General features: G+C 40.2%; 1 protein-coding gene across 1 annotated transcript in view; it reads left to right on the top strand.

Moving 5' to 3' along the window:
• SLC6A19 (solute carrier family 6 member 19) overlaps positions 1-26,111 on the top strand; it is a 31,179-nt gene extending 5,068 nt beyond the window's left edge. Inside the window, exons 2-12 of the mRNA XM_075271128.1 lie at positions 3,080-3,220; positions 5,015-5,152; positions 7,083-7,264; positions 8,251-8,361; positions 14,423-14,535; positions 16,031-16,159; positions 19,953-20,109; positions 22,036-22,240; positions 23,143-23,302; positions 24,682-24,844; positions 25,700-26,111. Of these exons, the coding sequence (XP_075127229.1) occupies positions 3,080-3,220; positions 5,015-5,152; positions 7,083-7,264; positions 8,251-8,361; positions 14,423-14,535; positions 16,031-16,159; positions 19,953-20,109; positions 22,036-22,240; positions 23,143-23,302; positions 24,682-24,844; positions 25,700-25,909 (1,709 nt within the window). The 3' untranslated portion in view covers positions 25,910-26,111. The remainder of the gene's footprint in view (positions 1-3,079; positions 3,221-5,014; positions 5,153-7,082; positions 7,265-8,250; positions 8,362-14,422; positions 14,536-16,030; positions 16,160-19,952; positions 20,110-22,035; positions 22,241-23,142; positions 23,303-24,681; positions 24,845-25,699) is intronic.
• The last annotated feature ends 698 nt before the right edge of the window (positions 26,112-26,809 follow it).

Raw genomic sequence — 26,809 nt, 5'->3', positions numbered from 1 at the left:
TCCTTTCCCTAGAACACATATAAAAGTACTTAAATACTGTGAAACAAATACATGTTAAGTATCCCTGTGTCTGAAAACGCCAGGTCTACAAATCTATTAAAAATATTTTTGCTGGACGGTAAACGCCGTAGCAGGGAAAAAAGTCAAAAGAGCCAAACCGACATTTTTTCACTCTTTTGCCTCTGATAAAAATTTGAGTAAAAAATTATCAAAGCAATAGCAATTCCCCATGTACGGAAGTATAAAAAAGTTACGGGTGTCAGAATATGGCGACTTATAGAAAAAAAAGATTGGCACAGTTTTGGATTTTTGTTAAGGGGTTAAATGTAAATAAAACTATATAAATTTGGTATCCTCAGAATCGTACCGAAACATAGAATACAAGTGTCATGTCATTTTGGCTGCACAGTAAAAGCCGTAAAAATGAATCCCATAAGAAAATCGCAAAAATGTACTTTTTATTCAAATCCACCCCATTCTGAATTTTATTTTCCAGCTTCCCAGTACATTCTACAGAATAAATAATGGCGGCATCATGAAGAACAATTTGTCCCGCAAACATTAAGAACTCATATGGCTCTGAGAGCGGAGAAATAAAAAAGTTGTGGGGCTTGGAAGGTGTGCGTGTGTGTGTGTGTGTGTGGGGGGAACGAAAATGTTACCCCTAAATACCCCTGATGTCACTCTATATTAATGTTTCCTGCAATGTCTCCTGATACCTCCTTTATATAAATATTGTCCCCTAATGTGCAAAAAACAAAAACTCATTAACTGTTATACTCCCCTATGGTCTACAAGACATGATGTGTATACGTTTCCACGCTCTTCCAAGCACCTTGTAGGCTGCAGACCTAAGGCTTATGGCTTCCTACTCTGCCTGGGATTCAGGGCCAGGTCAGAGTACCTCTTCTATTGCAAAATGTGTGTGCAAAAGAATTTAGGAGAACCAGTTGCATAACAAATCTGCTTTATGAGTATTAGGATATGCTTATTGTTATTAATTAGAGATGAGCGAACAGAAAAATGTTCGAGGTTCGATATTCGTTTCGAGTAACCCCTCAATATTCGACTCAATAACCCCATTATAGTCTATGGGGGGAAAATGCTCATTTCAGGGGTAGGCAACGTTCGATCAAGCTATACTTACCAAGTCCACGAGTGAGGGTCGGGCTGGATCCTTTGAGCAGTCTTCTCCTTGCAGCGTCCCCGTGGCGTCTTCCGGCTCTTGATTCACTCTGCCAGGCATCGGGCCTGGGCAGAGCCGACTGCGCATGCCCGCACTACAAGCAGACATGTGGAGTTGGCTCTGCCCAGGCCCGATGCCTGGCAGAGTGAATGAAGAGCCGGAAGACGCCGCGGGGAAGCTGCACAGAGAAGACTTCTAAAGGTAGGAGAAGAACCAGCGTTGATTGGCCGACTGTATAGCATTTGGCCAATCAATGCTGGTTCTGCATCGAACTTTTACATTCGAACAGCGAGTGGTACTCGATCGAGTACGAGTATTTCAAATACCGTAGTATTCGATTGAATACCTACTCGATCGAGTACTACTCACTCATCTCTATTATTAATATAGGATGAAACTCTCATTGCAGCCAGTGCATATGGTTAGAACTTACAGTTTCTGTGTTGAGCCACACATATTGTTGCCATATGCAACTTCCAAGTTACTTGTTGGAAACCACTTTTCTAAAGAGTAGAAATGTTACAGCTATATCATCATATTTATTTTTCACAATTTATATGATTGAATTAAAATAACAAATATATTTCAATATATTACAATATATCACTATATTTGTGATTTTAGAACCGGTCAAGAAAAAAAACTATTATTTTTCACTTAAAGAATTTACAAAATAACTTTCTGTACAGACAGCATCTATGTCACAGTGCCTCCTTGTGTTAGAAAGTGGTAACAACAGTAACAGCAATAAAAAGAAAACTGTTTTCTATATGAAGTTTAATTGTGTAAAAAGCATTGAAATGTAAAATAAAATGACTGTGACAATGGTTGACAGAGTTCTATTGTGTTATAATTTTGGCTTAATGGAATCAAAGGCTATCAGAGCTGTAGAACTACAGACTGATAAATAAGAATAGAAATTGTATGCTCTTTCCCAAATTAGTCTGTCGCTGTTTGTATAGGTGGTGCTGCGGTATTCACAACATTCTGCAGTCGCTTTTGTTAACCCAATCATACATTAAAAGGAGTCTGTCAGCATGAACATCTGTATGAAACTATTGGCATTACCGTGTACGGCAGCACCTCGTAGGCATTTTTATATTTTCTAAAGTTGCCTTTCTTATTCTACATTGCAGCTCCATTTTCAGGAAAGTCAGTGTTTTATTCTTCTGAAAATTAGCTGAAAAGGGCTTTAACAGCGTTTCTTCACTCTCTGGTCTAGATAGTCGCCCAGCTCCGCCACCCATTGCTTGAGTAACATCTTCCAATTTGTCACATTTTGTCTGCAGTTAGGAGTGGATCTAGACCTAAGAGTAAAGCCCCAAAAGAAGAAGAAGAAATGCCCCTAAAGACTCTTTCAGTTCATTTCCATAACCATAAAACACAGATTTTCATGAAAATAGTGCTTCAATGCAGAATATGAAAGGCAACTTTGGAAAGTATAAAAACACCTACAAGGTGCTGCCATTAGTCTGATTTCCAATTTTCCTGCTGACAGACTTCCTTTAACAAACTTTTAGTACTTTTCTCTTTATCGATTTGTATAAAAATAAGAAGAAGCAGCACACCAAAATATAAGGCAAATGTGTAGCATTTATACCACTGTAATACCTCCTAGGGCTAATAATTTAGTAGGTGCAGGCCAATTTTCACTTCTTAAGCCTATTTAAGTAATCATAGAAGAGATAAAATATGTGTTATAGAAGACCTACATTAGTATAAATGTAAATGCTGATCTTTTGGACACATACTATTGGTTTGAGTGTAAAAGAAGTATTGCATGTACTGAATATCCAACCAGATATTATATGAAGCACTTCATGGAGTATGCCATTAGGTTACACGACAATCTGAACATTAAAACATTCAGACATTATTTTCTTTATCACGCAGGAGCCTTTATGATCCCTTTCCTTATATTGTTGGTGTTTGAAGGAATACCATTACTACACCTTGAGTTTGCAATTGGGCAGCGTTTGAGAAAAGGAAGCGTTGGAGTATGGAGTTCTATTCACCCAACACTCAAAGGCGTTGGTAAGTTTTGTAAAACCACAAAAACAATTTAAAAAAAAGAAATTTTCTTTGAAAAAAATAAATAAATGTACAAAATCATGTTATACAGGGTTAGGCAGGGAGGTATGGATGATTTGACATAGCAGTTACACACTCATATTTCATATTTTATTTTTTCAGTGTGTAGCTTGGATGTTGTCATTACAAAAATCAAAGAAAAACAAAAGAAAAAAGAAATTAAAACATTGATTACGGCAAAATGTTGAGGGCTGGCTTCAACTGCTTGACGCACCCTTTCGATGTTTTACGGGGTCCATACCATTCGGTCACCTCCTTGTGCAGGGTCTCAAAGAACCTGTTCGTTGAAAGTGATTCACCCACTTCATTATCGTGTCAAACTTTGGAACACGACCATGATGCCCAATGCTGAAATGATTCCGGAAACATCTCTGTGGTTGAATAACAGAACGTCCCGTTTCAATAAAGGTGTTTACATGAACGCACGATGCTCTATCAACCACGTCTCCATTGCTACTGAAATGGCTGCTCCTGACGAGCAGATACCACCACTTTTTATCCACCAAGGTTATTCCCACCTTGCGTGGAGCCCTGTTCAAATCATTCATACCTCCCTGACTAACCCTGTAGTGTCTGGATAGTCACTTTACTACTGATGATGATCTGCAATATGAATAATCAGAAACATTACCTATATTAAATATTAATTGATATTACAAACAGACCACCCCATCTTCTTCTGCTGGTTTAGCCTTGGTGTCCATCATTTGACACCTACAGGTAACCAAAATCAACCCACATGTCGTGAGCAGCACTTTCAATTGAGTGTTAAATGGCCGTATGATTTTTCCAGTAATTTCTCATTTTTATCGTTCAAACCAAATGGCCTTCAAAAACCATGTTAACAGCTATGTAGCTTCAGGGGTAAAATGGAGCTATTTGTGTGGCCAGTTAGCGCTCTGCATGATAACCTTGCCTACATCATGTGGCGTAGTTTCAACTGTCTTCAGCTACTGCAGTGTGAGGACTCGTGTGCTTCCGGCCGGCTGTGAATTAAAGGTACTAGCGGCGCATGGGCAACACGCTGATGTAATATAGAACATATTAGTATATACAGTAGGTCCTATTCTGTTAAGTGTTTCCGGAACAGACTCACCAATAGAAGCCTATGGAGACTAAAAACCTAGAATGGCACACTGTTGTATCAATGTGTCATGAGTGTGCCGTGTGGACAAGCTAGGAACATCATTAGAAGTCTCCTCTGTTTTTTTGGTTTTTTTTGGATCTGCAAACTAGGATCATACACTAATGGCACACTGTCCGTTTTTTGCGGACATAAAGAACTGATACTGAAGAAACACTGAACACACACTGAAGACTCTCTGTTTGTGGACCGCAAAATATACAAGGTAATCTGCAACTGGCCATAGGCTAAGGCCCCACAGTGCCAGACAAAACTGGGTTCACACCAGTGCTTGAACTCCATTTGGGTTCTCCGTTCCCAATCCCGCTTAAAAAATGTGGAGAAAAATGCGCTGCAAGCGGTTTTGGAAATTGCAGCATGTCAATTATATCTTTGGAAATGCCGCTGGCTTCCCCGTAAATATAATTGTAACAGAAAGTCCGCAGAGGAAAACACTGCAAAGTGCAAACTTTTTTGCTGTTTTTTTAGGACAAAAATAACACAGCAGATTGCTTTATTGTTACCTTAAAAAATATTGGAAAATCCATAGACAACGGAGCATACCCCATTAATTATATTACAGCATAATTTGTAACTTGGATTTTTCTTTGTAGGTGTAGCATCAATGCTGGTATCTTTTCTTGTTGGCTTGTATTACAACACCATTATTGCATGGGTTATGTGGTACTTTTTCAACTCCTTCCAAGAACCTTTGCCATGGAGTGAATGCCCATTAAATGCAAACCGAACAGGTAACAGTTTATTTTTTTTACATTTTTTTTGCAGTTTAATAAAACTATATACTGTACATTTTATAAGACCCAAATTTAAACAATAGTTCTCCACATCTACAGTATATGGGGGAAGGTGCAGATAATATTATTAACCCTTATGCTATCTTGGACCATTGTGAACCTTAGCCCACATTTAGTGTTCAGATATTATTGAAAAGCGAAAAACTGGTATATTTTTTTGGACAAAGGCCGGGTTCACACGGAGTATTCTGGCTCATCATTTGGTACGCAGACGCAAAATCACGGCTGCAAAATAGCACCGAGTGTACGGTACCAGCTCCCATTGAAAACAATGGAAGCGTATACGGCCCGCAAATCCTCCTGCGGCGTCTACGTACCAAATGACGAGCCAGAATACTCTGTGTGAACCCGGCCAAAGTGTCACATCTTTGTTGTAGACATATCTATTAAATACATGTACCAAAAACAGAAGCTGTTTCAGATGCACTCAACACTTTGTGGGCACAGCGTAGCAGCAAGGTGGGTGATCTGGGATGTAACAATGTGTGTCACATTTTACCAACATCCTGATTCACATCTGGATTTGGGCACAGGAAGCTGCTCAGTGCAGGGAAACTTTTGCAAGCAGGGATGGACAGCCCCTGCATCTGCCAGTGATTTCTCCCCTGCCCATCCGGTCCTAATGTTAGGGAAAGTATGGGGCCCCTGGGCAATTACCCAGTTTGCCCCCCCACACACACACACACACAACGCCGGCCCTGGGAGGAGGGCGGTGTTAGGATGTGGAGAGCAAGGCAGAGAGCCCTGCTTACCGCTAAGGACAGGGGGCGGCCGCTGGAGCAGCACTGCTGGCAATAAGTGAGTGATGAAGCAGTGCTGTGTCCACAGGGCCCCCCCAAGCCAGCGCTCTCTTCCCCTGCCGTAATGCTAAGCCAGTCCAGGACAGTTCGCATGAAGCTTGTCCTGGAATGGCTTAGGTCAATATAAATGCCCCCCGACATAGCGCCACCTGAGGCAGTTGCCTCACCTCACCTCATTAGAGGTGCAACGCTGCACAGTCTGTTGTCTTGATCGGTTGCCAGTGGATACGACCATGAATGCAGGAACTTTCTAAGGTCATAAAATCAGCCATGATTTCTTTATTGTGGCCGGGATATCTTCTGATACATGTAGTGTCCCTGCATGATGACCCAGCTACAGTAAGAAAATCATAGCTGGGTTCCTGACAAGACCCAGACCTCAGAAAGTTACTGCATTAGTGGTCGTATCCATGGCAACCGATCAAGATAACAGAGGTCACCACTAAGATAGTAAGAGAAAATCTTTAAAACTTTGCAGAATTTTTAATTACTAATATTTGCAAAAATGTTTAACTTTTAATTATCTACAAATATAGATATGATTATGTACATGGGAATACCCCTTTCAGGTTTGACAGAAGAGTCTAATGTTAAGGCCTCATGTAGTGAATTGCAGCTAAAAAAAACACTGAGCAAAAATATTCAGCGGTTTTCACTGCTTTTCTGCTGCATGATGCGTTTTCCACAGTGTTTTTTGGATGAGATTAATATGTAGATGAGAATAAATGTAATCTAAGTCATTGCTGATGTTCTCACTGTTTTTAACAAAATAAAACATTCTACATTTTTGCAACGTATAGCATCAGCCTATAGAGGCAACAGATTTATCATACCTTGCCTTAAAAACACACGATTATACATTTGTCACCTACAGAACCAATATTATTTAAAGGTGGAGCCTTGTTACAAATAGATCCAGTTACAACCACAAGGTGGTGCATTCCCCAAATGTACTATATATAGCATGGAGTTTACACATTTGTATAATGCTGTGATATACATTCTAAAACATTATATACTTTAATGTGGATATTCTTTGCATATTTTACATCACCTTATAATTTTAGGTGTGGTAACAGAGTGTGCGAAGAGTTCTCCTGTGGATTATTTTTGGTACAGAGAAACACTGAATACCTCAACATCCATAGACAATTCAGGCGGCCTTCAATGGTGGTTAGTGCTCAGTTTGGCATGTGCATGGGGTGTCCTGTATGTGTGCACCATCAGAGGAATTGAAACAACAGGAAAGGTATTTTGTTTCCTTAAAAATACTTTTAGCAATTACTTAATGCTAATAGAGATAAGTCCTTGGTGAAAGCTTTTGTGTTACTACTTTTCCAGGACCTCAATAATTAGGTTAAGGCTAAGGCCCCATGGGTCGCTGTGTGAACCCATTGTGGTTCTTTTCACAGCGCTTTTAAGAGAAAGTTCACAGAGTTTTCCTCTGTGGACTTTCTCTTAACATTATATCTACGGGAAAGCCACCGGCGTTTCTGTAGATATAATTGACATGCTGCGATTTGCAAATCGCAGCGTGTCTGCACTACAATCTTTTCCGCAAAGTGGGGATGGGATTCACATGAATCCCATCCATTTTGCCTGCACTGTACAACACCGCAATTTTTCGCGCAGCGTCTCCGCTACGGGCAAATCGTGGCGTTTCCGGTCCGTGGGACCCCAGCCTTGCCTGAATTTTTAAGATTCCAGAGCTTTACATATAGTGCCAGTGGGAGATCTGATTAAAAGTGGTGTAGGAAAACCCAATTATTTAGGGGGGAATAACCAGAAAATGTCAGTCACCCTGCCCCCTTGAAGACAGAGATGGTACTGTCTCTAGCTGTCTGTACGATGCAAAATGAAGAGCAAGTGACATTTGAATCTTAGGTTAGTGTCTGATCAGAAGCAGATGGAATAGTAACACAAGCTCAGACATCGTTGGTGCAGTTTTTGAAACCAAAACCAGATGGATCATAAATGACAGATTTTACTCTTTTTCTCAAATCACTCCTGGTTTGACTTCAACAAGCACAAACAGAAAACCTCAATATCTGACCTTACTCTAACAGTACAATTTATACTATATCCTATTGGATTGTAAAAAAAAAAAAAAAAGAGAGAGAATATATACAGCTGGTAAATATAATTTTAGTTATTTTACATTTGTGCATAGAGAAAAAACAATAACAGCATAATATTAATGGTTCTTTTTTAACCCGATTTTCCCTTCTTTTCCAGGCTGTATATGTAACATCAACACTTCCATATCTTGTCCTCACTATTTTCCTAATTAGAGGGTTAACATTGAAGGGATCAGTAAGCGGAATTGTATACTTGTTCACTCCAGATGTAAGTTACTGCAGTTACTGTCTATTAGACTACTGTCTGTTTATTAGACTATTGACTTGCATGATCTTAAAATGTACAGTAAGGGATTCTCTAGTATTGTCCATGTAATTCAACGTCATCGAAATTTACAATAACAGAGGTTTTTTTATTTGAAAAAAATGCAAGTTTCACAGTATACTAAAGCTGTAAACAGGGGCACAATCTCCCTTAGTTTTTTTTACGCTACCATAGTCTGGCATCTGTCTGTGTTTAAAAACATGTTACATTATTTAAAAGTATGGCAAAATATATAATGACAAAGGGTAAAACGGGTCTCGGGCACAGCCGACTGCGAATGCCCAAAGGCCACAAGAAAAATGGCCCCTTACACAGTAAGTAAGCGGCCATTTTCTTGTAGCCTGACGGTATGCGTAGTCTTCGGTATGGAAAGTTTGAACCCAGCGCCGGAAGAAGACGTGTGAAAAGTCTGTTATTGAAGAAGATGGAGGCGGCGCTGGAGATTTCTCTTGCAGCATTTAGGGACGCCCCCAGTGCTGCTAGAGAACTCATTTGCATGCCGACAAAAATCGGGATTTATATCGAACGGTGGCACAGAGAAGACATCTAAAGGTAGGAGAAGAATAGCCTAGGCAATTCCAACGTGTCAACAAGAAAAAAATTGATTTTAATGGTAGAATCCATTTAAATGGTTGCTCTCTGTTTTATGTATATAAAGAATTGATGTATCTATCCTGACTTAACTATCTCTATTCATTTCTAGGTTACTTAAAAAATTTAAGTCAGCTCAATGTTAAAACTGAACAATGTAGTTTTCAAGATCAACAGTGAATGTTAACGTGTAACTGTCGTTTCACCTTTTTATTTTTGTAATATACTTTATTATATTTATTGTATCTATTGTATTATTTTTTTTAGCAGAAAACAATTTCTAAAGTTCTCCCTATTTAACCTTCTATTGTCAGTATACACTCACCGGCCACTTTATTAGGTACACCATGCTAGTAACGGGTTGGACCCCCTTTTGCCTTCAGAACTGCCTCAATTCTTCGTGGCATAGATTCAACAAGGTGCTGGAAGCATTCCTCAGAGATTTTGGTCCATATTGACATGATGGCATCACACAGTTGCCGCAGATTTGTCGGCTGCACATCCATGATGCGAATCTCCCGTTCCACCACATCCCAAAGATGCTCTATTGGATTGAGATCTGGTGACTGTGGAGGCCATTGGAGTACAGTGAACTCATTGTCATGTTCAAGAAACCAGTCTGAGATGATTCCAGCTTTATGACATGGCGCATTATCCTGCTGAAAGTAGCCATCAGATGTTGGGTACATTGTGGTCATAAAGGGATGGACATGGTCAGCAACAATACTCAGGTAGGCTTTGGCATTGCAACGATGCTCAATTGGTACCAAGGGGCCCAAAGAGTGCCAAGAAAATATTCCCCACACCATGACACCACCACCACCAGCCTGAACCGTTGATACAAGGCAGGATGGATCCATGCTTTCATGTTGTTGACGCCAAATTCTGACCCTACCATCCGAATGTCGCAGCAGAAATCGAGACTCATCAGACCAGGCAACGTTTTTCCAATCTTCAATTGTCCAATTTCGATGAGCTTGTGCAAATTGTAGCCTCAGTTTCCTGTTCTTAGCTGAAAGGAGTGGCACCCGGTGTGGTCTTCTGCTGCTGTAGCCCATCTGCCTCAAAGTTCGACGTACTGTGCGTTCAGAAATGCTCTTCTGGCTACCTTGGTTGTAACGGGTGGCTATTTGAGTCACTGTTGCCTTTCTATCAGCTCGAACCAGTCTGGCCATTCTCCTCTGACCTCTGGCATCAACAACGCATTTCCGCCCACAGAACTGCCACTCACTGGATGTTTTTTCTTTTTCGGACCATTCTCTGTAAACCCTAGAGATGGTTGTGCGTGAAAATCCCAGTAGATCAGCAGTTTCTGAAATACTCAGACCAGCCCTTCTGGCACCAACAACCATGCCACGTTCAAAGGCACTCAAATCACTTTTCTTCCCCATATTGATGCTCGGTTTGAACTGCAGGAGATTGTCTTGACCATGTCTACATGCCTAAATGCACTGAGTTGCCGCCATGTGATTGGCTGATTAGAAATTAAGTGTTAACGAGCAGTTGGACAGGTGTACCTAATAAAGTGGCCGGTGAGTGTATACCGATATAGACAAATGACAAAGGGGTGTGTGACATGAAATAACTATAGATACAGTTATATCTCCAGTTTTATAACACCTAGGAAATTGCTTCTGGTGTTGTTAGAAAGCAGAAAGCTTTCAAATGCTACAAATTTTATGTTATCCACCAGACTTCATCAGGAATAATGAAGCAGTTTCCAACTTCAAGAAAGCATTCACCTCTGCAAAATGGATCTTTTTCACCACACTCATATCATCCGTTTCCCAATACCCTGCTCCCTCCCTCCAAAATTACTTAACTCAGCCGAAGACTTTGCCTCTTACTTAAAAACAAAATTGACATAATCGAAGAGAGCCACCTACGCCTCCCGCAATCACTACCCAACTGTTTGGTACACTTCACCCTTAGCCTGCTTTTCCACTGTCCCCAATGAAAAGCTCTTCACCCCAATTTCAAAATCCCTCCTTTCCTCCTGTACACTTGACCCGGTCCAGTTGTGTCTCATCCCCAACCTCACTGACGTCTGCTCTAACCCACCTCTCCAACCTCTCTTTAACCAGACAGAGCTGGTTTTAGATAAAGTGTGGTCCTGGGCAAAATTAAAAATGGAGCCCCAAATGCTGTACCTAGGAGTCAATCCTGGAGATTAGAGCAGAGAAAAACAGATGGAGCTTTAGCTCCAACTAGGTGGGTACAAAAGGTTGCAAAGCCCCCTCCTCTTGGCTAGCTGAGTAATGAGTACTGTGCAATGACCATGGTATTATTACAGTCCAGAGATGGCATGCTTGCTTGCGTGCTTCACAATGTGATTAACCCATTAACGACCAATGACATACTTGTACATCACTGGTTGCATGACGATATATGGAGAGGGCTCAGGAGCAGGATTCCGGCTGTATAATATAGTCAGCACCCGCCGCTAACATCTGCGTTTTTTTGAGGCAAAGTCTGGAATTAATCAGGCGGGAAAAGTATAAGAGTTAACTACTGTGTTTCTCCGAAAATAAGCCCTACTCTGAAAATAAGCCCTAGCATGATTTTTCAGGAGCTTTGGCGTATGCTTGAAATATAAGTCCTACCCTGGAATTAAGCCCTAACCTAAAAATAAGCCCTAACTTTAGTTGTTTAAAAAAAATTGTCCAGACAGCTATACATGTAAAAAAGTAAACAGAATATAGCAGAACAGAGACCCTTCATCAATAAAAGCAGACACCCCAAAAAGAGTTGCAGCCGCAAGAGAATCACACATTGACTTTAGGGGAGCTATCTGCCCAACATGGCACTAGTGAGAGAGTTCTCCACAATACTAAGGGTTAAGTACCTGTAGTTCTGGTTTCTCACACAAAGATCGGGTACTCCCGCTGGTATGACTGCGTTGTGGCTGCCTCCATTCAGCAGAGGGAGCCAACTGCTACACTTGGCTGCAGTGGAACACTACTGCAATGTCAAGGTGCCTGAGATATGAGTGACTCAGATCTGTGTGTCAGAACCCATCCACCATTAGCAGTTGCCAATTCAAAATAGTTTTGGGTGTAAGGGGGTCTAGTAAGTGGACTGTTGTTCGTGGGAAAAAATAATATATCCCCTGAAAATAAGCCCTTTCAGAGCAAAAAAATAATATAAGACCCTATCTTATTTTCAGAGAAACATGGTATATACTTCCCATTCCTATTCTTGGCAAGAAAAAAAATCAGATTTTCTTCAACATGGGGCCTCAGCCTTAGTCTAAGAATCCACATTGTGGAACTCAGCCAAAAAAACCACGATGGAAAAAAACAGTGTTTTTCGTTGTGTTTCTGCTTTTCTTTGAGTTTTTCTCTGCGGATTTTCTTCCCTCATTAATTAGCATTTCCATAGGTATAATTGGCATGCTGTATTTTTTAAAACTGCATGCATTTTCTTAAAACACAGCTTTTCTGCAGTGTTTTTTTTTTTTTTTTTCTGCGATGTGTTAATGGGATTAGCCAGAATCTCATTCACTTTCTGGTAATGAAAAATACAGCATTAGAAGTCTTATGTTCTTCTGTGTCAAGGGATGGGTAGTCAAGCATCCACACCACTACCCCATTTATGGGTCAGACACTTATCACCTACTCTGTGGACAGGTGATATATTTTGAGTATGGTAAAACCCCTTGAGGCTATGCCCCCATGTTTTGTACCATATAGGCCCAAAGTCTGTGCTAACAGTAATAGCCTGTTACTGCTAGCACAGGCTTTGGGCCTGTATGGCAACAGGCTGTTACTGCTACCATAAGGCTTTGGACCTGTATGATAATGCACAAGACGTCTGGTATATTATCATATAGGCCCAAAACCTTATGGTAGCAGTAACAGCCTGTTGCCATACAGGCCCAAAGCCAGTGCTAGCAGTAACAGGCTATTACTACTACCACAGGCTTTGGGCCTATATGGTAATATCCCAGACCACGTGATGTCTGGGATATTGCCATATAGGCCCGAAGCCAGCTAGGATTCCGGAGAGGTGCGTAAAACTGTTTATTATTTTTTCTCACCTTCCCTGCGGCTCCGAAGTATAATAATAGCGGCAGTGGAATCGCGGCCTGGGCTCGGGCCTACTCACTGCCGGCCTCCGCGGCCTATAGTATAAGGTGAAGCAGGGGTCAGCAGTGAGCAGGCCCGGGGAGGTTGGTAAATAGGCCGCTACCTGCTAGGAATACTCCAGCAGGTAGCGGCCTATTATAAAACAAACGAACATTAATTTCTCATACTTACCGACCTCGCGTTGCTGCTACTCCCACTGCCGCCTTTGCTCGTCTTCTCCCGGCGCTGCTTGTCTTCTCCCACCAGTATGCTGCATCTCAGCGTAGGGGACGTGATGACGCTGCCTGTGCTGAAACACAGTAAGACGTCATCGACCCACGCTGGGTGCAGGCCTGAGCTAACGTGGCCACGTCACAGGCGTGTGATGTAGTCAGGGGAGGGAAGTGACCAACCCATCCTTTGGTAAATGTTTCAGCACTATGTACTGCACTGAGTTGATGTGTATGGACAATCCAATGGCAAGTACTGCAAGCACCACTTTTCTCACCGCATGATTTGTGCATACACCAGGCGGAAAACACACTGCCCCCATTATACTCTATGGGGTCCAAGTGCTTTCTTAGCTAACTGCTTTTTAAAGCATTCGGTATTCTGTTTGTGGGGGTGCCCAAGCAGACCACCCAAACAGAATACCGGACACATATGTGAAACAGGCCTTACTCTAAAATATGTTTATAATACAATTGTGATTTTCATTTAAACTAATAAACATTTTCCTCACAATTTATTAGTGAAAATTCCAATATGGGCCCTTCCATACGAGTCCCTTCCTTGGAAATGGTCCATGTGTGGACTGTATTTCCCAGACTGAACTCAACCCTGTACATAAAAGTCACAGTATCATAGTCAGTTATGATGCAGTGAGCTCTGAAATGTCACGATCGCTAACTCTATCAGTTCCTTACTGCAGTGATCGGCTGTTCGGGAGCTCACTACATCAGACCTGACTGTAATGCAGTGATTTCTATGTACACTCACAAGTTCAGTCCAAATACTATGGCGGATTGTTTTACACGGGACTTGGTCAAGTGAAAGGGACCTTATTGTACTCTATCATTCACAATGAACTAATGAACTCTGAAATTGTTTTTCTCTATTCTTATGGACTTTGTGCTTTAAGGAACCTAATCTTGTAACTTATTACAAATATGTCACATATTTCTGACAGCACTATGCAGTGGTCAGCACATGCCTTATTGCACACAGTGGATTTGTGTTAATACATGTAGAGAAGACATTTATTGTTCAGACTGTATCTGTAACTAAAAATGAATATAATATTGTGGTAGATTTACTATAACTTTGCATACTTTGCTGTCGTTTAGGTGTCTGAATTGGCAAATCCAGTTACCTGGCTGGATGCTGGGGCCCAGGTTTTCTACTCCTTTTCCCTTGCATTTGGGGGATTGATTTCATTTTCCAGTTATAATTCAGTGCAGTAAGTTAAATCTAAATTTACATTTAAAGTAAAAATAAATCCAATGAAGATAGTTTTTTCCATAGATTTAGGGTTTAAGGATTTAAACATTTAAACTGTATCTCTAGTTAGAAACAACTGTTCACAAATGACTAATGCATTGAATATATGTAACTTTGTAATATATATTATTATGGATATTTATTTCCTTCACCACCTTTTAAGCTGTTCCTCTGTGTCTTATCTTAACCTCTTCCAGCCCCCCATAGACTGTATGGATCCGGTCGGTCCTTCTCTTGTTCTGCAAGGACGTACCGATACGTCCTTGCAGTTTTCAGAAGCAGCATGAAATCTACAACAGCCAAGCTACCATAGAGAAAGCAGGGATGGTTTATTACTATCCCTGCCTTCCCTGATTGCTGAGTACACAGCACTCAATTAGAGCTGTATACACAGCTATGGGCGCCACCATGATGTGGCTTCCCTCTGACCACATCAGTCACATGGTACAGGACCCAGATCAGCTCTGACAGTCATGGACAGGAGGCTGTATTCCTACTGCAAATGAGGCTATATGTATTAGCCCCAGTTACAGGGGAAATCACCTCTTCCACCAAAAAAATAGTGTTCAGATGTCTCCAAAGGTCTGAAATGACCTTATTGGGGAGGAAAGAAAGAAAGAAAGAAAGAAAGAAAGAAAGAAAGAAAGAAAGAAAGAAAGAAAGAAAGAAAGAAAGAAAGAAAGAAAGAAAGATTAAAGTAAAATAAGTAAAAAAAATTAAAAATATAAGAATATGCCAATAAAACGTCCATATTACAGGTTTGAGCCCCACCCCAGACATATATAAAATAAAAATTACCGTAATGGAGACTAAAAACTATTTTATAATAAAATTTTTAGTAGCAATTTCTGCTATACAATTTTTTTAAAAAAGTGAAAAGTAAAAAACAGACACATTTTCCCTCCTCTTTTGTTTATATTTTCCCGGATATAAATTTTTATTTTTTTTTTTAAAAACACACAAAAATAAAAACAACATAAAAATAATTCCCTATGAGTCACCGAAAAAAACTTAGAAAATAGTTGAATAAGACAAATGATAAAGCCCTCAAAAGCACAACAAAAATACATACAGAAATCCTCAAAATGTGTCTGTTCCTGGACCAGAAATTGGGCTGGTACAGAATTGGTTAAATCTGACTACTTGTTTACATAAGATTAATCTTCATACTTAGCCTCACATATAGAGCTCTATGGAGAAGGGAGGGGTTGAGTAGGAGTTTGCTGCTGCCTCATTCTGTGTATTTGTAGCCTCTTATCTACAACCTAGCTGTGTTGAAGGAGCTCAGAGTATTAGAGGCATCTAAGAGCTGACTGTTGTGAAAAGTGTCATCTCAGATAGATTTTATGAGCATGTTGATATCAAGCTTTAGTGTGCCATAGATATTATTTGATAAACAAGGAATAGAGTAAATTGCAAAAATGTTTGTCAATTAACAATTGCCTCTTTTATAGCAACAATTGTGAAAAGGATGCTGTCATCATATCTGTCATTAATGGATTCACATCCATATATGCTGCTACTGTTATCTATTCGATCATTGGATTCCGTGCTACAGCTCAGTTTGATGATTGCCTTGCTAGGTAAGTTTTGGACAATATAGACAAATTATTTCCTCCCTAAGGTCATGGCCCCATGTGGTCAAACAGCGATGGAAATGCACATGCAAAAACCGCAGTATTTTACTCTCCCTGTAAAGTTAATCCCATCCACACATTGTGGAAAAATATGCACAGTTTTGGAAATCATAAAATGTCCATTATACCTGCGGAAACGCCAATGATTTCTCTATAGGTATAATGGAAACATAAAGTCTGCAGAAGAAAAGTGCTGCAGGTAAAATTGCAATGCATTGCCGCCGCAGTTTTTCCTGCAGCACTTTTTTGCTGTTGCCCGCTAGATGGGTCCTTAGCCCAAAGGCGAAAAGAAGAATTTAAATTCTGGTAAATATTCATATCTTGTAGTCTTTGTTTCTTCCTTGTTTTTGTTTTTTTCTTGGAGGGGTGAACAAAACACTGCAATTCTGCTCCGTTATTTCTATAGTGTGAGATGCAAACAAAACCAATCTTGTGTATAAGAATATTTCTTAAGGAGCCTGCACACGGAGTTTCGCTCAGTCATTCTGAACGTAACACTCTTTCAGAGTGAGCGGCGTAAAAAACAGATCCCATTGACTTGAATGGGTGCCGGCATACGCGCGCTCCCCATTGAAATCAATGGGAGGCTTTTTTACCTATTGCTTTCAATGTGATACGCGCGTATGCCGGCACCCATTCAAGTCAATGGGATCTGTTTTTTACGCCACTCACTCTGAACGAGTTTTACGTTGAGAATGAGCAAGCGTAAACTCTGTGTGCAGGCTTCCTTAAAAGGACTTTCAGAATTTTATTAGAATTTTTTCTTCTGAATATTTTATTTTTTTACATTTTGTTAGTCTTGTACACTTGATCAGTTGCTGCACCTATTATATGTATATGGAAAACGCCAGTGTTTCCGCCAGTATAATTGACATGCTGTGCAATGTGTGTATAGGATAAGCCAGAATCCCTTCCACATTGCAGGTACCATAAAATGCCATGTTTTTTGCTGCAGTGTTTCTGCTATGGCCAAAATGCTTTTTGCAATGTGTGGCACTTTGTCTAAAACCGGCCCTGCCTATAATATATCATATTTACAAAATTCTTGACTATTGAAGTTCATTTCCTCCACATATAGTTGTTTGTCTAAATAGCTCTAAATATGCCGTGCTTATTAATTTCCTAGGTAGGTTCACATTACTGTTATTAATGTCTGTTGTTCTCATCTGTGGATGAGTGCAATGGACATTAAACAGTGCGCTCTTTCTGTATTCTGTCTGGTGTTCATCTACATACATTCTCATGAAAGCTTCTATCATGGTATTTACATTTCTGATTGAAGAAGAAGTCCTGCCTACAGGACTTTTCTCCCTAACACGTCAGAATAGCCTTAAGAAAGGCTATTCGTCTCCTAACTGTACATGTCTTCTCCGCCCCGCTGTTCGGTTAAAATCTCGTTTTCCACCCGCCGGTATGCAAATGAGTTATCTCATCCCTAGTGCTCAGACAGCACTGGGGGCGTCCCCAATGCTGCGAGAGAACTCTCCAGCGCCGCCCCCCAGCTTCTTCAGGAACGGGTCTTCTTCGCGTCTTCTTCCGGGGGGTTGGCTTCAAACTTCTAGGCCTCGGGTCTAGTGCAAAGCTGACTGTGCATGCCCGCGGCCACAAGAAAAATGGCCGCTTACGCAGTGTTGTAAGTGGCTATTTTTTTCTTAATAAGTCGTTACCGGCTGGAATTACTCCAGCCGTTAACGGGCCCTATTTATTTACTGATCCTGGAAGGGGCCAGGATCAGTAAGTGCCACCGAGGGCCCCGCAAACACTATTATTATACTTGGGGGTCTTTTCAGACCCCCAAGTATAATAATTGCAGGCCCCAGAAAAGTAAAGTAACATAATAAACAGTGTTACTTACCTCTCCGGGCTCCAGACAGGCTTCGGGCCTACTACTGTGACATCCCTGATGTCACATGACCGGGGCCTGCGTCCCGGGTCATGTGACATCCCGGACGTCATTGATGATGGCCGACAACACCGAGGAGTGCAGCAGAGCCAGGGATAGGTGAGTAACAGTGGTTTTTATGTTGGTATCCCCTCTCGGTCTCCGATTATTATATTCAGGGGTCTGAAAAGACCCCAGAGTATCATATTTGCTCATGGCTGTTCACAGTGGGGCATAATACTGTGTGCAGGGGCCACTATGGGGTATAATACTGTGCGCAGGGTCCACTATGGGATATAATGGTATGTGTAGGGTCTTCAAGGGGCATAATACTATGTGCAGGGGCCACTATGGGACATAATACTCTGTTCAGAGGCCACTATGGGGCATAATACTGTGTGCAGAGGCCACTATGGGGCATAATACTGTGTGCAGGGGCCACTATGGGGTATAATACTGTGTGCAGAGGCCACTATGGGGTATAATACTGTGCGCAGGGTCCACTATGGGATATAATGGTATGTGTAGGGTCTTCAAGGGGCATAATACTATGTGCAGAGGCCACTATGGGGCATAATACTGTGTGCAGAGGCCACTATAGGGTATAATACTGTGCGCAGGGTCCACTATGGGATATAATGGTATGTGTAGGGTCTTCAAGGGGCATAATACTATGTGCAGGGGCCACTATGGGACATAATACTCTGTGCAGAGGCCACTATGGGGCATAATACTGTGTGCAGAGGCCACTATGGGGCATAATACTGTTTGCAGGGGCCACTATGGGGTATAATACTGTGTGCAGAGGCCACTATGGGGTATAATACTGTGTGCAGGGGCCACTATGGGGTATAATACTGTGTGCAGAGGCCACTATGGGGTATAATACTGTGCGCAGGGTCCACTATGGGATATAATGGTATGTGTAGGGTCTTCAAGGGGCATAATACTCTGTGCAGAGGCCACTATGGGGCATAATAGTATGTGCAGAGGCCACTATGGGGCATAATACTGTGTGCAGGGGCCACCATGGGGCATAATAGAGCGCACAGGAATACACGGGGGGGGGGGGGGTAGTTCGGGGTCTTTGGCATTGGTCATGGGGGGGGGGGGGAAGCCCATGTCAGGGCTTCATCCTGCTTTCAGGATGAATTCACACCAGGATTGGTAGGGGTCTCAGTATTGAGACCTGCAGTGGTCAGCTATTTTTCCTCTTTCCAATGGACACAGGATAGATATGCTATATGGCATATCACATGTTTTATGTATATTTAATCAAAATTCTGCTCATTATACTATTTGCAGCACTGCATTATATTGCACTTTATTTATTAGCAGCTCCAGTTTAATTAAAATCTCCATCTGGTATTTTGTCTCAAAATCCCATTACTTATTTGGAGGAAAGGTATTTTATTCAAGGCATGTATCTTATTCTTTTTACAGTGTAGACTGAGACTGGAGTAGGTTTCCCTCAGACTATAAGTATTAGTATTCATTGTATCACATATCTATCTGCTCTATCGATTGGATAACTGGATCAATACTGAAAAAATGATGTTTTTATTCTGCTGTCATTTACTTGTAAGGCTTTGTGAAGAAAAGCTCAATAACAGAAAAATTAATTTCCAGCCCTAATAAATTTATATATAATAAACATAAATAGAATTGTTTATAGTACACAACAATGCACCGTTCTAAATCCCACAGAACATGTCCACCTAAAAAATGTCATGTACAACTGACAATGGGATACTGAACTTTAGCTAGGACATTTGGTATATTAATATTTTTACAGTTAGATAAAGAATGATGTATAATAAACTGCATTTACTTTATCTTCCCTTTTTTCTGTTTCAGTAACATCCTAGCACTTTCCAATACTTTTGATTGGCCAGAGGGAAATATAACTCAGGATAACTATGATCACATGCTGAATTATTTTAATCAGACCGACCCAAATCTGGTTGCATCCCTCCAACTTCCTAAATGTGATTTAGATACTCTTCTGTCACAGGTAAGATTCTAATTTATCTTTAAAGCTTCAAAATCCACTGTTCTGCAAATGGAATTTTAGTTGTGGCCTTCTATGCACCATATTACATGGCGAAGTAAACATGGCAGTGGCACTGGTAGGGAAAGTGAGCAAGACTCTATTTCCCTGTGACCTTCCTTGTAGGTAGGCCACTTCTTTACCTAGAACATGGTCTTCGTTATCATCATCATCACCAACTGTTTTTTTGTAATCTGCCTACTCTTCTTCAACACCAATGTCATCTATCCATATTTTTACACGTGTAAAATGGACAAAATGCACAGAGCGTAACTCCTTGTGAAGGCACCCTTAGTTTCGCCAACTCAAGGCATGCGCTCAACCTCAATGGAGGATGTATAGATGCCATAACTTCTCTAGGAAGCTGTCCCTGTCTTATTGCCATGTTTCAGAGAAAATGGGCCTTTTCTTAGATATGTGAGAATGGGGAATGGTGCACAATACCATCAATACCTGGAGCAACAATTATGGACAAGGACAATACATGGCTTTTCTCGCCCACTGCATGAATGTTTTGAGCTGCAGTGGCCACAGTCCAGAAATACAACAAGGCCAGGTACTAGTTTCACCTTATTTGTACCGGCCTAATTGCAACACCATGCAGAGCCCATTCACCTCCTCTGGATCAGGGCAAAACATTGTTTCCTCTCCTGTTCTCACATGTTTCATGGATATAAGGTGAAGTGTTGCCATGTGGTTAAACAATTAATGAGTGTGGATCAGCGGAACCACACAGAGAAGGAGCTACTTCATTGTATCCTGCAGCAAGTATCCCGCTGGATGGCTTCTCACCATCTCCAGCAACAATTAGTAACACTATTTTTATGTGTCTGCTCATCATATACACAATGCATAGTACTACTTCTATGTGCAGCCAGTGAAGATACTGCTTGTCCATTATACTGAGACACAGTCCTGTATAGTTGCTACACAGTACTGGCTATAAAATTATCCCGTTTGCTGCCTTTCTTAGTATCTGGTAATATTCTACATATATGCACAATACCACTACCCTTGCCCACTATGCTAGTTGTAATTTTCAGTATCTGTTCTTACCGACTTCCTCCATACTACTACAGTGGATTACTGAACGTTCCGACATGTTTGGCTCACATAGAACCATGCATAATGAGCTCCACAGTGGCCCCCACACAGTATAATATGCTACACAGTGGCCCCCACACATGCATAATGAGCTCCACAGTGGCCCCCACATAGTATAATATGCAGCTCAGTGGTCCCCACACAATATTATATGCTTCACAGTAGCCCCCACAGAGTATAATATGCTCCACAACGACCCCCCCACACAGTAAAATATGCTCCACTGTGCCCCCCCCCCAGTATAATTTCACAGTCTGAATCAAAGGCTCTTTTCCTATCTTTTCAGTCCATCTGCTATACCACCATATCCTCACTTTCCTTCACAATGTTTAGGTAAAGAAGAGATTTTGGACTTAGATACATGTAGTTCATGGGATATGGTTTCTTGTATCACGTACATACATTTGCAGCCACAACACAATATAGATAGTGACAACATGAAATACTTCCACATGGTGTGCCACTACTTTTTTCTTTTATGTATATTGTGAGCCCCATATAGGGATTACAATATGCAATTTTTTTTTTCTTATCAGTCTGTCTTTGTAGAATGGGAGGAAATCCACGCAAACACAGGGTTGAACATACAAACTCCTTGGGATTCAAACCCAGGACTCCAGCGCTACAAGGCTTCAGTGCTAACCACTGAGCCACCATGCTTGTCCCTGTGTGCTGCTACTTTTTCATTGATGACAATAGAACTGGTGCTTTTTGTTGAATTATAAGTAATGCTATCTACTGTAGGTTAAATATACATTCATTTATTTCTTGTGTTTTCCTCTCCAGGGTGTTGAAGGAACAGGATTAGCTTTTATTGTATTCACCGAGGCCATTACAAAAATGCCAGTGTCCCCACTCTGGTCTGTTTTGTTCTTTATAATGCTTTTTTGCTTGGGGCTCTCTTCCATGTTTGGTAACATGGAAGGGGTATTAGTACCATTGATGGACCTGAAATTAATACCAAAATCATGGCCAAAGGAAGTTGTCACAGGTAGGGTTTTTTTATTTTTTATTTCCAAATCTTATTACTACTGTACAGTATATACACATGAAAGTAAAAATCAGCTCATCCAAATCAAAATTTGGGACTTGTCACTCTTAAATTTGGCATTATACTCTGGGGTCTCTTCAGGCCCCAGAGTATAATAATCATAGACAGTGACATTGTTCAGCAAATAGCAGGGCTAAGTAAATATACTATTAAGCCACTTTAGCATGAGAGTACTTCGTCATTATTTTACATACGTGTTTTTAAGCTAAAACCTGGAGTGGAATTTACACAGTGGAAAAATGATCTTGGACTCGCCCCTAGTTTTGGCCTACAAATACTTTATCTGCCTTCGTTCAAATGGGAAAATTTTAGTTAGCGCTGTACATAAATATTTATTAGCCAGGTATGCACTTAAACGTAACTCCCAGTTTATGTATTTTTTTTAATTTTTTTTTGCTAGTTTATTATCAGCATGAAGTACTTCCTTGTAATAGGAAACAGGCTGTAAGGTTCCCATTAGTACTGCTCTAACTAAACATTGCCTGGGAGCCTGTCTGTACACATGTACTCAGTACACTATGTAGAGCTGATGCATTTACCAAAGGGACATGATCACTTCAAATTTGGTCTTATACCAACTAGAAAAATGGTTCTTGCATCACAAAAAAGCTGAAATTCTCAACTCTCATATGTTGCCAAAATTGAACTGTTGCATATTAAGTTCAAATTCCCCAATGTGGGACTATTAAAGGATTATCTTATCTTATCTTTAAATAGTAATATCTCAGGTTCTGTTATAGCTTGTGCTTCAAATTCTACAAATAAGAATGGAAGTAGAAGTTGAAAAATTAAATCACTATGAGCAAGAAATATTGAGCTGAAGTTTTTCTTTCTTTTTTTAGGGACAATATGTGCAGTTTCATTCTTGATAGCGCTTATATTTGTGATGGAATCTGGGAATTATTGGCTGGCTCTCTTTGATAGTTTTGCAGGATCCATACCGCTGCTGATAATAGCTTTTTGTGAGATGTTTGCAGTGGTTTACATATATGGAATAGAAAGGTAAGTTTACCAAATTATTTCCACATCTTAGGAACAGTCAGAAAAAAGAAGAACCAAATGAAGACTAAGGCCTCATGTAGCAAATCACAGCTAAAAATGCTACAGAAAACACCCCCAGCAAAAACATGTTTTTTTTCCGCTAAGTTTTTCATTGAGTTTTTGTCTGTTTTTTTATCTTCCCCTATTCAATATGTAGGTCAAACACTCACGATAATGCAGCTAAAATTGACATGCTAATACTTAGCTGATCTGCAGGGTCCTTGCAGTCTAAGAGTTCTATGAGATCAGTGAGGGTCCAATACCCAGGAGGCCCTGCTGATCAACTGCTTGAAGATATTGTGGTGCTTTATGAGTGCCTTGAGTCCTTTGCTATTTACATTTTACAGTATCTGTTTTATAATTGCCAAGTGATGTTATTACAGATTGTAATAATAATGCAAGGCGGTTATATAACAGATATCATATAACATGTGATGTGAATACTGAAGGAGCCCCACACATTATAATATGCTACTGAGTGGCCCCCACACAGTACAATATGCTCCACAGTGGTTCCCACATAGTATAATATGCTCCACAATGGCCTCACATAGTAAAATATGCTCCACAGTGTCCCCACACACAGTATAATATGCTCTCTAGTAGCCCCCACAAAGTATAATATGCTCCCCACAGTTGCCCCACACAAAATTCTCCCAAGAGACCTCCCTAGAGCCGCTTGGTCTGAGAAGTAAGGAGACCAATTGCTTGCATTTTAAGAGAGGAATGTTGTCCCTGTCTGATGTAGAATTCTAGTGCTCAACAGTCATTCTTTTCCAAACTTCATTTCATAATGCGCCAAATCTTTTCTATTGGTTATAATAGATTGACATTTATCCAACCGCTACATGTCCGCGGGGAAACAGTTTTTTTTTTTTAACTGGACACAAAGTCCCGCATGTCTGAATTTGTGTCTGGCTAAAAAAAAAAAACAGTTTCCGCGCGCACAGGCAGCAGGTGGACATGGGCGGTCACTTTTACAAACCCATTCACTTGAAAACTGACTCCCGGGTTTCTGTCCCGTGTCCAGTTTCACTGGGGCTGAATACAGAAAAACGGTGGGGCAGTTAAGTGCATGTACTGTAGTTTGCATTTGTAACATAAGTTCACATAAAATATTTAAAAAACTAAATGGAACACAAACATGTTGCAGTTTCATTTTTGCAGCGTTATAATGTACCTGTGATACATTTTCATAGAAAACGTCCACAGCCCTTATAAAGCCATTGAAAGTTTCAAGCTAATCTTCGCTACACATGTAGATAACATTTCATTATTGTTTACTAATAAGAGGGCCAAATATTACAATCTGTTATTCATTATGTTTCTTTACATTATAGGTTTAACCGAGACATCAAATTCATGATCGGTCATAAACCAAACATCTTCTGGCAAGCAACTTGGAGAGTTATCAGTCCTCTGATCATGCTTGTGATATTCTTCTTCTATTTCGTGGTTAAAGTTAGACAGGAACTTCTATACATCTCTTGGGATCCCAGCTATGTAAGTATCTCACAAGAATGTCTTTCATATAATAGAAATGTATGAGTCCAAATTAATACCGCCAAATAATGACATACTATAGGTTACATAGTGTTTGGAGCAAAGCTTTATAGCAATGCTTTAGGCTAAGGCCCCAGGTAGTGAAGCGCAGCTAAAAAACACTGCAGAAACGCATACCTTTTTTCGCTGCGTTTTTCATTGAGTTTTTCCTTGTGGATTTTCATCCCATATTAAACCTATATGGAAAACACCAGCATATCCGCTGGTATAATTTTAATTATAATTTTTGAAAACGCAGCTTTTCTGGAGCAGATGTTATTCTGCAATATGTGGAAGGGATTAGCCAGAATCTCATTCACTTTCCAAGTATTGTAAAATGCAGTGATTTTTCTGCAATGTTTTCACAGTGGCAAAAATGCTGCATTTTCGCAACCTGGGGCTTTAGCCTGAAAGAAACTTTCAGGGTAAAAATATTGATGACTTATTTTAAGGCAATATGAAATAGGTGGAATCCCATACCTAGGACTGCCATAGATCAAGTATTCTCAGCAACTGAAGAAAATAGAGCAGGAAGTGGATAGCTCTGTACTCTGTTTCATGGTCACAATAGATTATGGCAGATGAGCTTCCATTCACTCGAATGAGAGTTATCTGCAGCTCCATTCTCTGTGTATTAGTTGACAAGAGCATCTGATCAGTGGAGTTCTTGTGTGTCAGATATAAATGACCTATACTTAAGATAGAAAATAGTCTTATCCCAGAAATCCCTTAACATAACATACAAAAATGATTAAAAAGCACATAACAAATGAGGAAATAAAGTAATAAACTATTTTTCATATTTGTAATTTACAGGAAGAATTTCCAAAGTCAGAACAAAAACCTTATCCTGGCTGGGTGTATGCAATAATAGTCATTCTTGCTGGAGTTCCAAGTTTAGTGATACCTGGGTTTGCCATTGTCATAGCTATTATGAGATGCGTAAGGAAGGATGATGACCAGCAAGTCATAATGAATGCGACATCTATGGCATCTATCAATGGTGATACAAAAAATAAGATGTAACGTGTACAACAAGCAGAAAATGACTTTATATGACAAGACATAAAAACAAAAAAAAAATGCATTAACAAGATATTTGCAACTGAAGAATGCAAAAGAGGAGAATGTTTTATGGATATGAAGAATCTGTGCAAGACTGAAGAAGAACTCCGTATGATACAAGTTCTAGTATATATATATATATATATATATATATATATATATATATATATATATATACACATACATACACATGCACACACACACAGTCATATATCAATAAATCAGTGGTGGCTTTAAATAAGAGACACAATTTCAGTTTTGTTTTCAGTAATTACATCTAGAACTTTGCTTGTTTTACAGAGTCATCAACTTGATGTGAATCTAGCTTTATTTAATTTGCTAGAAAGTTATTAAGGCTACAATCACACCCGAGTTGGGTGACCGTTCAGGAATTCTGTCACCCATACCACTTGAAAAATGTGGAGAGAAAAGACCAGCAAGAAGGACTTTTCTCTTCTGATTTTTTAGGGGCGAAAACTATGCGCAAACCAAGCGGACCCTATTATAGTCTATGGTAACAACTCTGTAAGTGGATTGGGTTTCCACTTTTCGGATCCCCAAGCGGACCCAAAGAACGGAAACCCCCAACCAAGGTGTGAACCTAGCATAACTATGTTATGTGACTTCATCAGGTTTCTACTAGTCTTAAGTGTACTATTATTAACACCATTATAGAAAATGTGCAATTATCTTTAACATTTGCCCAATAATATGCAACAAACGATTACTGATTTTTTGACACCTTGATCTAATATGTTGCAAATAGACCAAATTACTTCCTTTGCCAGACACACTGATTTATGGCCCAATACAAGTGCATTACAGTTGGGTAAATGCATAAAATGTTTGTGCTAAGGAAAC

The sequence above is a fragment of the Leptodactylus fuscus genome, chromosome 4 (assembly GCF_031893055.1).
Source record: "Leptodactylus fuscus isolate aLepFus1 chromosome 4, aLepFus1.hap2, whole genome shotgun sequence".
Lineage (NCBI taxonomy): Eukaryota > Metazoa > Chordata > Amphibia > Anura > Leptodactylidae > Leptodactylus > Leptodactylus fuscus.
Note: the sequence above shows the minus strand (reverse complement) of the source record. Positions and strands in the feature narration are given on the sequence as shown.